The sequence below is a fragment of the Parasteatoda tepidariorum genome, chromosome 2 (assembly GCF_043381705.1).
Source record: "Parasteatoda tepidariorum isolate YZ-2023 chromosome 2, CAS_Ptep_4.0, whole genome shotgun sequence".
Lineage (NCBI taxonomy): Eukaryota > Metazoa > Arthropoda > Arachnida > Araneae > Theridiidae > Parasteatoda > Parasteatoda tepidariorum.
The window spans coordinates 99,145,388-99,160,511 of record NC_092205.1 but is presented as its reverse complement, the minus strand read 5'-3'; the positions used below and the strand labels follow the sequence as shown (position 1 = coordinate 99,160,511).

General features: G+C 29.8%; 1 protein-coding gene across 1 annotated transcript in view; it reads right to left on the bottom strand.

Moving 5' to 3' along the window:
• The window catches only part of LOC107448717 (transcriptional repressor scratch 2-like), a 27,136-nt gene extending 12,242 nt beyond the window's left edge, over window positions 1-14,894 (bottom strand). The window contains exon 1 of the mRNA XM_071177975.1: window positions 14,627-14,894. Coding sequence (XP_071034076.1) covers window positions 14,627-14,750 — 124 coding nt within the window. The 5' untranslated portion in view covers window positions 14,751-14,894. The remainder of the gene's footprint in view (window positions 1-14,626) is intronic.
• Between the last annotated feature and the right edge of the window lie 230 nt (window positions 14,895-15,124).

The following is a 15,124-nucleotide window of genomic DNA, read 5'->3' as shown; positions in this document are numbered from 1 at the left end:
CCCTATAGTTCGTTGCGATCGCGAATTACGCTTTTAATTCAAAAGTTTAAAACTAAGAGAATTGTTTTTTTTTTTAATCATTGTTATAATGTAATTCTGCGCAACATTTTAAGATGAAGTTATTTAGAAGGGTGGTCTAATCTTATTAACCCTTGTACAATTATTACTTTTGTGCAAATAACATTAATACTCTGTCATAAATTAATATACAGTCAAAGATATCTGTTAAATGATTTAGAACTTAACGATCAGCTTCATGCCCAATGAGATGCAAACAAAAATAGGATTAATATATCCGCTCGTTTGTGTAAGCGGAAACATTAAATTAAGGTTGTAAAACTCATCAAATTTGTTTGAACAATGTTATATTGTTCAAACAAATAAATATTGTCTGAACAATATAACATAAATAAATATAAAATGAAATTTTTTTTAAACAATATAACATTTATATATTTCAACAATATAAATGTAATATTGTTATAACATTTATATTGTTATATAATGTTATAACCATATAAGCGATAGTTAAAAAAATGATTACTTAGAAAAATTACTTCTGTTCACCAAGAAATTAAAATATTTATAATAATGGATAATAATAATTGGACATGAGAAGTGGAGGCACAAGCGTAAGCAAACACAATTCCTTTTAGATGTTAAGTAAATAATTTTAACATTAGTAGAAAAATTGTTTTCTGCCAAGAAACTATAATAATTGCGAATCAATCATCGGGATTGGGGAGCGGTAGCGAACAGGGGGTTTAGCAACCTAGCATTCAAATAAATTAGAAGCAGACGAAATTACTAGAAAAGATTAAATGCCCTTACAGTTCTCTAAATTCATTGTTTAAGTGTCGACGCAAAGCGTGCTAGAAACGAAGACGCAGGCTAACGTAAGTTATAGAAAATTGAAGAAATATCATATTTCACCGTTAGTGGTAATGTTAAACATAAGTACACCTAATGACTGTAAAAAATTAGTGGAATCCATTCCGAATCTTGTCCAAATGTTAATAAAGTGTCGTGGAGATCATATTATGTACCAAAAATTTTTGAGTTTGTATAAATTTAAATAAAATAGCATTTTCTCTTAGGTTTCTGAATTTATTGAGTTTGTTTCAATTAATTTGCACAAGGGTGTAGGCTTTTTCTTATTTATCCAAACGGCATTTTAATTTCAAAGCTTTTAAACTTATTAAATACTAATACTGAAACATAATACTGTCGGTTAAACATAATACTGGCTTAATCCTAGTATTTGTTGTGTATTACGGCGCATTTGGAGTTTGGAAGGTTGATAAAGTTTGTAATCTGTAGTTGTAGATTTGCAGAGATTCTATGGTTTATTGCTTTTTTAGCCAGTTTGCATTTTAGAATTTGTGGTGTGGTAATAATTAATTGTTCACATCGTTTTTGATCACGAATTTTAAATTCTCAAACTATATATTAATATCCTTTAAATGAAAATATTATTAAAACCAGTACTTATTCTTATCTCTTGATATCAATAAGTACTCGGCAAAGTGGCCGGACCGGGACAGCCTGGTTGCCAAGACGCTGAACTCACCTTCGTGAGAACTGTAGTTCGAATCCATCTGATCGAATACTCCCCTTGTGGTGACTATTGCACGTTAAATCTGCCGGGTCATAAAGTCCTCCATTTTCCTATTTCAAATCAATGCCTCGAGGATACAAAATTGGAGATGGATCGTTCCCTGGTTCAGGTCAAAATTACAATCTGCGGATGAAGGAATGGGTTTGCCCCATAAACGGGTGTGACGTAAAGATGTTGCAGAAATTGAATTCTTGGCTATAGATGGCGCCACTGAAAAACAAGAACAATCACACCCATTGCTTTAATAGCCTATGTCAACAACAACAGCAAAGTCCTCGACTAAATTCTGATTTGCATAGGTGACCGGCTAACGATAATACGCATAAGTGCATCGAATATGAAGTTATCCTAAATATTCCACATTGCGACAATTGGGTACTTGAACTCAAGAAGACTTCCCAAACTCACACGCGTGACCTATGAAGCTAGCTCAAACTAATATTTATTAGCAAACTGACGTATTAAAGTTCAGCTAAGTTTCTATTCATAAGTTAGAATGTTAATTAACGTAAAGTTAATTAAATATACAGAGTCGTTATCGCACGTGGAATGAGTTGAAATGCAATTCTTTCTCGTCTGCGTTTTTTACTTAACTTAAATTTTCTGTTTGTTTATGTATTTTATCGTAGCCGTGATATAGTTTTGCTTTGTGTACCTGGCAACTTCGAAGCATAATTAGTTTATGTTCCAAATGGCTTCGCGTCTGTCTTTGTGTTAAGTCACTGTGTAATTATATAGAGTGAATCTTTAAGAGAGAATCTTTATGAAAGGATTTAGAATATGTCACTTAAGAGAATTGATACTTGTCGGGCCCGTATTACTCTAAACAGAATGGAAATAACAGTTGTTAACGCAAACGAATGCGCAACAGCCAATAGGAATTGAGCTATTCACACTACGTCAATTGGGTATACTATAGCCTACGTCACAGGTTGTGTTATTCCTACAAAATTTAACCCATGAACGGCATTTTCTGCGAGCCTAACTTCAAGCCACAAATAAACAAACGAAGTGTTTGATCGTTTAAATAGCTGCTCGACAGATTTTATTGCATTATAAAGAAAAGTAATTGATATTCGATTTTTGATTAATAATTGATTTATGTGGATAGTGGCATTTATGTGGATAGTGGCATAGAATTTAGCATTGCGTCATGGTAAATGTTATTCCTACTAAGTGGAAGTAGTTGTGTTTTTTTTATATTATACCCAATTGCAGGTATCCCATTATTGAATACTATATTATTGTGAATGTTGCTAAATGTTGCTTGGGAAACAAAAATAGGGAGACCAATGTATAAGTTATGTAATTGATAAAATATCGCAATATACTTTTTGACAATGCCTCGCGATATTAAAATTTTGGAACCAATTAGTAATGGGTGTTAATGGTGTGGGTGACAGCTCTATAAAGCAGTCGGTAATTACAACCGATAACTAGAAACCGAGAGGTTGGTTACCAACAGATGATAGATTCTCCAAACGTACATAAATGACATAGAGAGCATAGGTTACTGTGAATGACCAAATTTGATGGTTGTCGACTTCCACCTGTGAATGTTGACAATCACATAGTCGCTTTGTTAAATGTTCTAAATGTATACTAGGTCTAGTTAAGTGCCACTGCCCGGTATACATTTGTCCGGTATGCCCTACATCAATGTTTTTTTAAGCTCAAGTGCCACTACACAGTATGCATTTAACCGGTACTCCGAACACTGATGTTTCTCCTTATCTATCTTCATCAGATATTAAAACATCGAATAAATATGATAATATCAACGAATAAATTAATATCAAATCGGATGTAACGCATATTTCGGAAATTCACCTAAAGCGACTATGTGATTGTTGACATTCACCGATGAAAGTCGACATTCTCTTGATTTAGGTCATTCACTGTAACATATACATAAGACTTAAATCCCTGAAGTCTCTACTCTCTTTTAGTTTTTGTACAGTGTCTTTAAGTTTTTTTTAAAGCTTATTGTTTACTTTAAAAATGCATTATGTTTGCTATCTTAGATCTGCGTATATATTGTTTTAGATTAATTAAATTTATAACAGGGAAAGTTAGTTTGGTGAAAAAACCCTTACAAATAAAATTCATTGGCTTGCATCATTTATAATAGCAAATAAGTGCTCATTGTGATTTTGACAAAGATGCTAATTTTATTTATCACTGTCAGCATTGAGATAATTAACATTTTTAATGTTAATATACGTTGCACTGAATATTTTAAATTATCAAACTTACCACGATACCATACGAACATGTAAGAGACAAAAATTAAATCCACTCTCACTTGAACAATATGAGTTTATTATTCTGACATATTATTTCAATTTTTGACTGCACGATTTTAAGTCTGGGATTACTTGAAATTATACTTATTTAAAAAGGAGGACCCACTGGTCTCGGGAGATGGCTAATTAATTAGTATTTTTATTTTGATTTTTTCTATATATTTTAATTCTTTATTTTTTTCTGTACAGTATTAAAAAGACCAGGAAATATTTACACCAAATTGAATTACCATAAAAAATGTACTTTATCTATATTTTACTTTCTTTAATTGGTTAAAATTTTCATTGTTTTTAATTGTGCTGATACTTTATTCTATTCGCATATTTTTGTTTACAATTATACATTTTTGATTACTTTCACAGCACTTTTTTTTCGTATTCATAACTTTTATATACATTTATAAAACTTTTTTTTTCGATTTATGCTATTTTTGTTTATATTTACAACACTTTTTGTTTACGCTCACAAGCACTTTTTAAAGACATTTGTGCATTTTTGATGCACTAACACGTTAAGGAGTGAATCAATTTTAATGCAAAGGAAGGAGTTGAAATCAAAACTTTTTATTTATTATAAAATTTCATTACCCGTCCACAAAATAACGATGAAAGACTATTCAGATGATTTTATTCAACAAAAGAATGTAAAATTTGATTTAAAAAATTAAGATTATTGCATTTAATGTCATGTTCTAATAAATTTCTTCTTTGGAAAAACCAGTTTAAGTAATAAACTAATTTATTTAGAATTTTTTTAAAATTACATTTCGCCTTTTCGGAAATATAAATATATGCAAAAATTATTTTATTTAAATATTATTGGCAGACATCGTATTTTTAACTTTGAGGACACTTTTAACAAAAGTAATTGTTTAAAATTTAAATGTAAATTAAAAGTTAAATTTTTTTAATCAATTTTGTATGATAAATCATTTTACAATTTTTCTTGCAAATTGACTTTTTAAAAGGCATTTAGAATAAGTTTTGCATAGCCTGCTTTTCATTGGTCAGCTGCTGGGCAAGTGGCTCTTCACTAGTAAAAAAAACTTTTTCAGCCCAAATTTGGATATTAAGATAGCAGAGAGAATAACCAAATATGTATGTTATGTACGTTAAATATAGATCACATCATCTGTTATATTTTCTAACTGAAATTAAGCAGTTTTATGGAGAAAAAAAAAACTAAAATTTTGATATACAAGATTTAGGGGAAAAGATCCCATAGATGTGTATTATCATCACTATACATTTAACCAATGTTTTTACCTTTTGCCAAATATGAAGATATAGTTATACACAAATTGGTATTCACAGAAAAGTACTTAAATGAGGACGAAACGACAACGTATCAAAATGAAAGGAATTCCTATTGAAGAAGGCGTGATTAAAAACATCAAAACTAGTTTGAGTACCTGATAAAATTTGCAGATGTTTCTAATAATCGTATTTCACTTTCTTTTCCTCTGTTCATCAAACTTGTCTTGATTTTTTTAAAAATGTTTCTTTCTGTGTTAATAAATTGTGTGGAGTTGATAAAGTTTTTTTTCTTGTTTAAGTGTTAATTTACATTGCTCAATGTTTATAACGTATTGCTCAATGGTTATAATGTTTTAAAAAGTCTCTAAATATGTAAAATCGAAGTGTGTTGACTTCCTGCGGATATTCATAAGACGGAGGCGATTTAGAGTTTTACTTATAAACAGAAACATAATCAGCACAAATTCAATTGTTTAGAGAAAAAGTTAGTCAGATTGTGCCAAGTGGTATTAATAATCAGAATCAAAATAGCAGATGCATTGTGTTCCTCCTGGCATATACGCATTTTTCCTTTGGCGTAAATGTATTGCAGTTCAAATGTTTAACACACAACTTATGTATTTATCTGAAAAAATAAACTTAATTTTCTTATATATTTTTGATCCTTTTAAATGGTATCAAGTGGTCAGTGTTTGAAAAAATTGTTTTGCTGCCTTTGGAATATTTCTTGGCATTAAAACTTGAAACAGCAGTGCACGTTTTACGACACTAAGTAAAGAAACAACAATAATTTATGTTCCCCTCTTACCAATATTCAGAATGTATGTTTAAATAAAAAAAAATTACATGAAACAGTAAATAATTTACATTATGGTCAAATTAACACTACAAGTCAATAAAATTGCTTTATTTAAATTAAATAGAGAAATAAAGCTTAATATGCATAAAATGAAGAAATAAAGCTTAATAATAATAAATTGTTGGTAACAGAGAGGAACAAAGGTAACAGAGGAGAAGACTATTAGTAGAGCTTTTTAATGTTCTTGCATTGCGTATGACTGAATTTTAGTCATACAAATATTGACCCCTACCTCTATTTCTTTTAATAACGTGAATATGTAAAGAATTACTAATTTAAAAGACAATAAATAAAGTTATCTTTAACGTCATAACATATAGAGGAGTAACGGAGGGGAAAAAAATTGCAGGTCAATTTACTTGGACGGATTCAATTAAAAAAAAAAAAAAGAAGAAAGAAATGCTTATAAAAAAACGGAAATATATAACTTAATCTTATCGTAAAAACGTCAAATGATCATTATAACAGTAAATTTAAAGCAATTATGTTAGCAACGGAATAAATATATGTGAAATACCATTACATTATCATCATTACATTACATAATATGTGAAATATCATTACATCATTAAAGATTTATTCTCTTAGAATAGTATAAATATAATAATAATTTTTAAAATGTCTTTCCTATCTAAAATAAGACCCTCCAGGGAGCCATTGGATCCCATTTTGGCAACTTGACAGATATAATTAAATACAATAATTATGCTCACTGATTGGGAAATATTCTCCGGACAAAGTTAAAATGTTTAGATTTTTACTCAAATTTCTTTTTAAAACTGCATATTAGATAATCTACGCCGTATATTAAATATAACAAAATTTTTACAACTATAAAAATTATTTTCAATTAATAGTTGGTTTAATGAATTAAATAAGGGTATAAGATGTCTAGGACATGGCTATACGGCTGTATCTGACGCATAAAAAGCTAGTCATTAGATATCAAAAATTTTGAATTCAAATCTTTTCCTGAATGATTATTAGCACTGATTAGATTTAGGTCATTTTTTGAAAATGACCTTAATACTAAGTGCTAATAATCATCCAGGAAAATTTTTGAATGTTTGCGAAATAAAAATAATTTCTGATTCAAATCGTTAATTCAGTTGTTATTAACTGACAGCTCTTATCAGAAAGCTTAAATGTTAATAGCTGTGCCATACGTCAGACATATACAGGTTTGAGAATACTTTCTTATCCATTTAGTATTGTTTTTTATTTGTCTCGTTTATGTGTCTAATCTTAATCCCATAATAGGTAATACTTATTTCCTAAATAATGCTCAGTACAACTATGTATATACGGAACAGAGATGGTTTTCTTAGGCTGAACTCTGAATTGAAAGATATATGCATAGCTGCTACTCGAAAGTCGTTAAAATGGACATTACCTAGCTCAGTGGTCGGCAAAGTGCGGCTCCGTAGCCGCATGTGGCTCTTTGGCTCCTTAAGTGCGGCTCTGGCACAAATATCCACGGAAGGCGCAATAATATTTCCATTAAAAAAAACAATGGATTAACATTGCAATACCATAAGTATAAAATAATTACAAATAGGAAATATATTAAAAATCTCCTGAATGTTTTTTTTCAATATAAAAGTATTGCACATAAACTCGTGAAAAAAATGCGATTATGAAAAAACTACATCTCATAATTGAGTCTAATTATTATAATATACGAATATAATACCTGATGAAATAAATATTCTCTATTTATATAATATATCGTCTAACGTATCCAATCGTCGAATATATATTGTCTAATGTAACCCATTTGATACACGAACGTAAACAAGTGCAAACCTCTCGCGTAAAAGCAATAAAGCTGTATAGTATAGTCTGATAATTAAGATTTTGCATAGAATATTATAGTGCTTCTAATCATTTGGAGAGGGATTGTGTATGTAATATATTCTATAAATGTAATTTAATAGAGAATAATTAAGTCGAAGCTTAAAAACATTGAGGGTTGCTTGAAATGAATAAAAAAAAAGTNTTCCAAGGAGATGCAAGCACATTGTTCGCATTAATAAATATTTATTAAGTATGAAATTTAGTTTTATTTAGTGTACTACTTATTTAATGTAATAAAAGTTTACTAAACAAGCAGATTTGGCTCCTAACTTTTTTAAAAATTGTTGTAATGTTCATATTTGGCTCTTTGGCTAATAAGTTTGCCGACCGCTGACCTAGCTAGTGATCAGATTATATAGGATAATTTATCAGAAATATCTTTTGATCTAATAATCAGGTTTTCACGTACAAGGTCCCCTACACTCCTTGGCTAAATTATTAGATTCTATGTAAAATCTTAATTATCAGGTGATACTCTATGGAGAATTATTGTTTAGAAGCTACTCAAACCTGTTTGCACTTGTTTACGTTCGTGTATCAATGGGTTAACATTGTAATACCATAAGTATAAAATAATTACAAATAGGAAATACATTAAAAATCTCCTGAATGTTTTTTTTCAATATAAAAGTATTGCACATAAACTCGTGNAACAGAAAATTACTTTTGCGGGGGTCGATGGAGATTTCGAAAAATTATATAGGGGTCGATAATCAAAAAAGTTTGGCGACCCCTGGTCTAATGTATCCAATCGTCGAATATATATTATATATTGTCTAATTTAACCCATTTGATACACGAACGTAAACAAGTGCAAATCTCTCGCGTCAAAGCAATAAAGCTGTATAGTATAGTCTGATAATTAAGATTTTGCATAGAATATTATAGTGCTTCTAATCATTTGGAGAGGGATTGTGTATGTAATATATTCTATAAATGTAATTTAATAGAGAATAATTAAGTCGAAGCTTAAAAACATTGAGGGTTGCTTGAAATGAATAAGAAAAAGTTAGCATGTTCTAATGCTGCCAAATGACGATTCGTTATGTGTCCGCAGTTCGAATCGGCCATTAATTGTGAATTTTAAATAGAAATACTAGCCAGAATTGTAATGCTTGAAATATAACGGGGAAATGATCGTTAGAGGAACTCGATTAAATACGTTAAAAAAGGAAATGGGGAAGGTTAGGTCTTTTTCAAATTGAATGAAGAGGCATGTTAAGAATAGAAATATTTGAGGTATAAAGTGTATTGAATGAATAAATATATATCTATATTATTTCAATAATAGTTGAAAAGTTTTTGGATTGTAAGGTATAAAATTTTTTACGTCAGTTAAAAAAACATTAGAATGTAATTTTGGAAGCCAAAATACTAAATGTGAGCGAAATCAGTCTAATTATTAATGCGAATATCATATTTAAAATTCGATATTTCAGGAACTATTCGACTAAATTTTTTTGCAAATTGTATCTAAAATTTTTTTTGTTATCCTCAAATTTAAAATTTTTTGTTAACCTTATTCTATTAACTAATTTGATGATTGTTTGATTGTATTTAATTACGTAATAATTTTTTTTTTGAAGAAAATAAATGGCATTAGGTTAATCTACTTTATTGTAATAACAGTTTAAACCGTTTCAGTTTTTGTATTATAGCTTTTAAAGTGTATCTACTACTACAAAAATACAATTCCAATTCAGTAGTATATAAGACATGTTAACTCGATTCTATGTTGGGGTACCTTTACATAGACGAAGGTTGACATTGTCTATAGCTACCATCCCCACATGGGTGACCTTCGCACGTGATGTGAACATGCCTACCTTGACAGAAACTCCCACTTCGATATGAGCACGCCTGTCTTAATAGTAACGCCCACTTTGATCTGAAAACGCCTACTTCGATGGATGGTCTACATTGAACAGTTGACTCGCTACTTGTGACTGCGACATTATCTACCTCCTCGCGCTGTTGCTACTCAGTCTCGATCACACACGACGTACAATGTATAGACTCTACTGCTAATGGCAACACAGGAGCGACCACGACTGTGAACTTAATACAGCTCTCCCGATCATCACTCAAAAGTACGGTGATCTTAATACAGCTCTCCTGGCTTCTCACAAAACAGCGATGAATCAACTAGTGGTATCCCGTTCATCGAATTCTTTCACAGATGAAATTTTGGTTTTGGAGTATACTGTGTATCTACCACTACAGAAATACAATTCCAATTCACAAGCATATAAGACATGTTCACTCGGATCCTATGTTAGCATTCTTTTTCATAGATGAAGGTTGACATGATCGATAACAACTTTTCCCACAATTCTATTAACTAATTATTTGATTGTAGCAACTTCATTTTTCAAAAAGCGAGTTATGTTCATTTATAATAACGTAATAGTAATAACGTTAATCGTAATAATAATGCTAATTTAATCCTACAGCTGTTATTCCACCAAAGATCTTATTTTCATCTTAACAAATGCCCAGTAGGTAATGTGCAAATCTAGGTAATGCACAGATTGCCTACGTAATTTGTGAAACGAAATAACGTTTCGGCAAGTGAATGGATCACCCTATCTTAATATGTTTATTAGTCAGATATTCTATAGAATAACTGATTTTGGGTTAACAAATATGATTGTTAACCCAATTTACGTAATTATTTATTTACTTACGTATTAGTTATTTTTACGTAAATATTATTTAAGTAATTGTTTATTTATTAAAAAAAATAAATGATATAATAGCATTGCAAACCCTTTTAGTTTCTGTATTATAGTTTTTAAAGTAATCGATTGATTGATTGTATCAACTAATTATTTGATTGTAGCAACTTCATTTTTCAGACAGCGAGAAATAATGTTAATTTAATCGTTATAATAATGCTTATCGTAATAATAATAATGTTGATTTAATCATTATAATAATTTTAATCGTAATAATAATGTTAATTTAATCATAATAATTTTAATCGTATTAATAATGCTAATTTGAGCATTACGATAATTTTAATCGTGATAATGTTAATTTAATCGTACAGCTGTTATTCCAGCAAAGGTTTTATTTTCCTTTTAACGAGGGAATAGTGGGTAATGTGCAGATTGCCTACGTAATTTGTGAAATGAAACAATGTTTCGGCACTTGAATGGATCACTCTAGCTTAATATGTTTATTAGCCAGATATTCTATAGAATAAACTGATTTTGGGGTAACAAATATGCTATTATCTTTGCACTGGATTCCAGGATGCTTAGTGCACGTTGCGCATACAATTGAATTTATACTTGTTGATGCTTTGACTGTTGCCTCCGAATCAATAATCGTTAAGATGTTGAAGATTGACATGATTTCAATACATTCCCTTTGGGCGTAATATTTCACATAAAATTGTGAATTATAAAGTGAATGGCGGAAAATTCATTTCTAGGATTTTTAAAAAAAATACCATGAAGCGTAGAAATGCTTATACTTATTTATTATAATCTTTAAGACCGGATATCGCATTTTTTCGTCCCTTTGTAATTTTTGTTTTTAAAGAAAAATGAAACTCGAAATGTTTTAAGCACTTACAGACCCTGACCATATTATTAGTTATACTGATATATTATTACCATATCGTTAGTTATATTGAAATATTATGACCATATTATGTAGTTATTAAAAAACTAAAGTGCGTCTAATATTTTGGTCTAATTATTACAATATACTAATATAGTGCATGATATAATAAATATTCTATATTTATATAATATATCGTATAATTTATTCAATCGTCAAATTTATATTATATATCGTCTAATTTAACACATTGATACACTAACATAAACAAGTTCAAACCGGTTTCAGTCACATAAAGGCAATGAAGATGTATTCACCTGATAATTAAGATTTTACATAGAATCTTATAGTGCGTCTAAAAATTTGGCAAGAGACTGTATGTATTCCCAACAACGACTGACTTATTTTACAGAAAAATAAACACCATATATGGGGTAAACCAACCAGTGAAGGAACACTACCCAGTGAAGGAACATTTCATATATATTGATTAAAAATAAGAATTTGAAAGTTTTTCTTTAGATTGATTGGTAACAATAGCTTACTGCCAAACAATAGGAAGTCATCTAGCAATGTTTTGGATTACCTGGTCAAATAGACTTCTCTGGAAAAATTTTTGAATTTGTTATTATCTCTGTAACACCTTGTTTCTTTGAAAAAATTATAAGGTTAGTATTTGTATTTATATGTTTGAAGTGGAATTAATTGCATGTAGTAGTCTTATTTTTCTCACTGTGAAAAAGTGAATTCAAAATATAGTTATTGAAGTTACGTTTTATTTTTTTTAAAGCATCATAGCATAGTAAAGTACTCAGATAAGGGGGTGTTTATTCACTGGATCACCAAACGATGAAAAACCAGTGAAGGAACAAGTGTTCCTTTACTGTTTTTTTTTTTCTAAATTAATGAAAATGTAAGACAAACTTCAATTTTCTTGTACCTTTAGTGATGTTCTGGATCAAAAGTATGTTAAAAATACGAAAAATAACTTCCAAGCAGTGAGGGAGCAGGCATGTTCCTTTACTGGGCATAGATTTCTCAATGAATGAACAGTATGTGTTAATATGTTGACACCTTAATTTTTAATTCATGATTACAAAAAAAAGTTAACATTTTACAAGTATTTATATGTAATAATTTCAAGTTGGCATGTTTCTAAATATTTGTATGGCTTATAAATTCATATAGAGCATTAAAAAATTACCAAAATTAAGTGTTCCTTTACTGGGTGTTCATTCACTGGTAAGAGCCGTTCCTTCACTGGGTCTTCTTACTACTTGTTATTTGAACCTCCAAAACTTTAAAGCAATATTATGTAAGTTCTCTAAAAAAATTTTGCGTAATTTGCAATTAGTAACAAATATGTTGACACTGTCATTTAAAAAAAAATTACGAATTTTGAAATTAATATGATTTTTTAAAAGGCAAGCGAAGCTTAAGTGTTCCTTCACTGGTTAGCTTACCCTATATTGCAAAAAAATAAAGATATATAGTTTTTGCGGAACTGATATTATTTAAGACATTTATAAATTATACATATTGTGTGTTATAATATTGAGTCAGTAAAGAATGCAAATTTTAACCATGCGAAGATGAGCTAAAAAGTTCTATTTAAATACATAGAGACGGATTTGATTCAATCAGATCGAAAGAAGATAAAATTATGAAAGGATTTATCATGGAAAAATTAATAGAAAATAATTGAATGCATTTTTAAGCGCACAACAAAAGCTACAAATTGTTTTTCTATTCATATTGGTCCCACTGTAAAATGTCTCTAAACATGAAAGCTTATTTTTGCAACACAGTAATCCGTTGTTGCCAGTGAATTTTTATTGGCTGGAAAAATCACATGGTAGGAACAAGTTTTCTCACATTAATTTTCATATTTTTTTTGGTTGTCACTCTCTCATCAGCATAATTAAATCTTAAATTATATTATTTTCCAACAACATATTTTTGTATCTTTTACTTAAAGTACCTGTAATATTTTTCTTATTCTACTCTGCTATTATTGTTTTCGATTTTGATCGCTTTCTAAAATAAGATTTTAAAACTAAAAAGTTGTTTTAAAATCTTATAGTATGATATAACCTTTTTATGCTACATTTTAAGTTAAACTGCTTTAAATCTGTGTCTAAACTTATTAACCGTTTTACAACTATTATTTTTTGGTGAGAATTATATTCATATAATATTATAAATCACAGTTAAATGGATTCGTTAAATTATTAAGAACTTTACATTAGTATTTAATTGTATTTAATATTCCATTACTGTTGTGAACACATCAAATTTGTTATAGCAATATAAATTTAATTTTGAATGTTAGGTTAAGGAATTACTAATAAGCAAAATTATTCACAAATAGATCTTAATCGAATCACGAAGGAAATGTTTGGACGTGGGATTAATAGCGTAAGCAGCAGAATTTAACCCGTTTAAGTTCATATAATTTAAATGAATAATTAATTACACCTTTTATACATAGATTTTATGTGAGCTGTTTTTTTCTTACAATTATTGTGATTGGTGAGCGACAGCGAATAAGGGGCTGAGCCGCCTAGTTACTAAGAAAAGTGCTATGTTATATTTATGTATTTATATAGAGTAGGTTTTAAATTGTTCTTGTATCTGCCAATCCTGCTGATCAATCGCATAAACGGATCCAGGTTTGAAAATTAATAAATAAAAACAGTTTCAGAAAACATCGTATTTTTCTAAATTAGTTCGTATTTCAGTTACCAAGTTGGTTTGTTTTGGAAATATTTTAATTTGTTAGTTTCTGATTAATCATGCATTCAATAATATAAGTTATAAAAACGATATTAACGATGCAGTATTTTTTTTCATATTTGAATTTTAAAAGTACCACTTCTTTAAAATAGTTTTATTTTTTTTTTAAAAATGTATTTTTAGTTTTTTTTTTTTAATATTTTACACTTTAAATTTGCTACCACTGTACCATATAGGTAGCTTGCAGACTACCATGGCACTTTGAAGTGAAAAAATTTTTTTGGCACTTCAAAGGATCACTCTAGTTTATCTGCAGATTAGCTGGATTATCTGATAATTTAGCGGTAACCTATCTATTATTATTATTTTCATGCAACTTTGAATTTGGGCATGGAATAATATACTGGATGAAATCGAACTTACCATTTCTGTATGTGACCGTGAAGAAAGGGGGTGCAGGGGATCCCCTTGAGGACTCCCTGTGGGGCCACCTGTTACCATGGTCAGCAGGATATTTAGCTTTCTTCACCAGAAATGATCTTGGCATGATGGTTGTCCCGTCGGAACAAACCGCTGCATTTCCCGAAGAAGAAGAGAAAAATCCCGTTTCACCACTGTTTTCCGGATAGAAAAGTCCGGGGACGGAACTCCAGGATGTTCTGGTGCAGTTATGATAGAAGAGTGCCACTGTGTGTGTGTGTCTACAAGGGGCTGTTCGGTGGCGCCCTCTCCTCCTGTAAAGGGGGCATCTCCTGCCTCTCAAATGAATGAACCCCCCTTTAGCAACTTATTTATGGACATATAAAACATAAATAGATTAGATCAATTACAGTCCATGGCCATATTATTGGACGCACTGTAAGATTCTTTGTAAAATCTTAATTATCACGTGATACTATACAGCTATGTTGTTTTTATGCG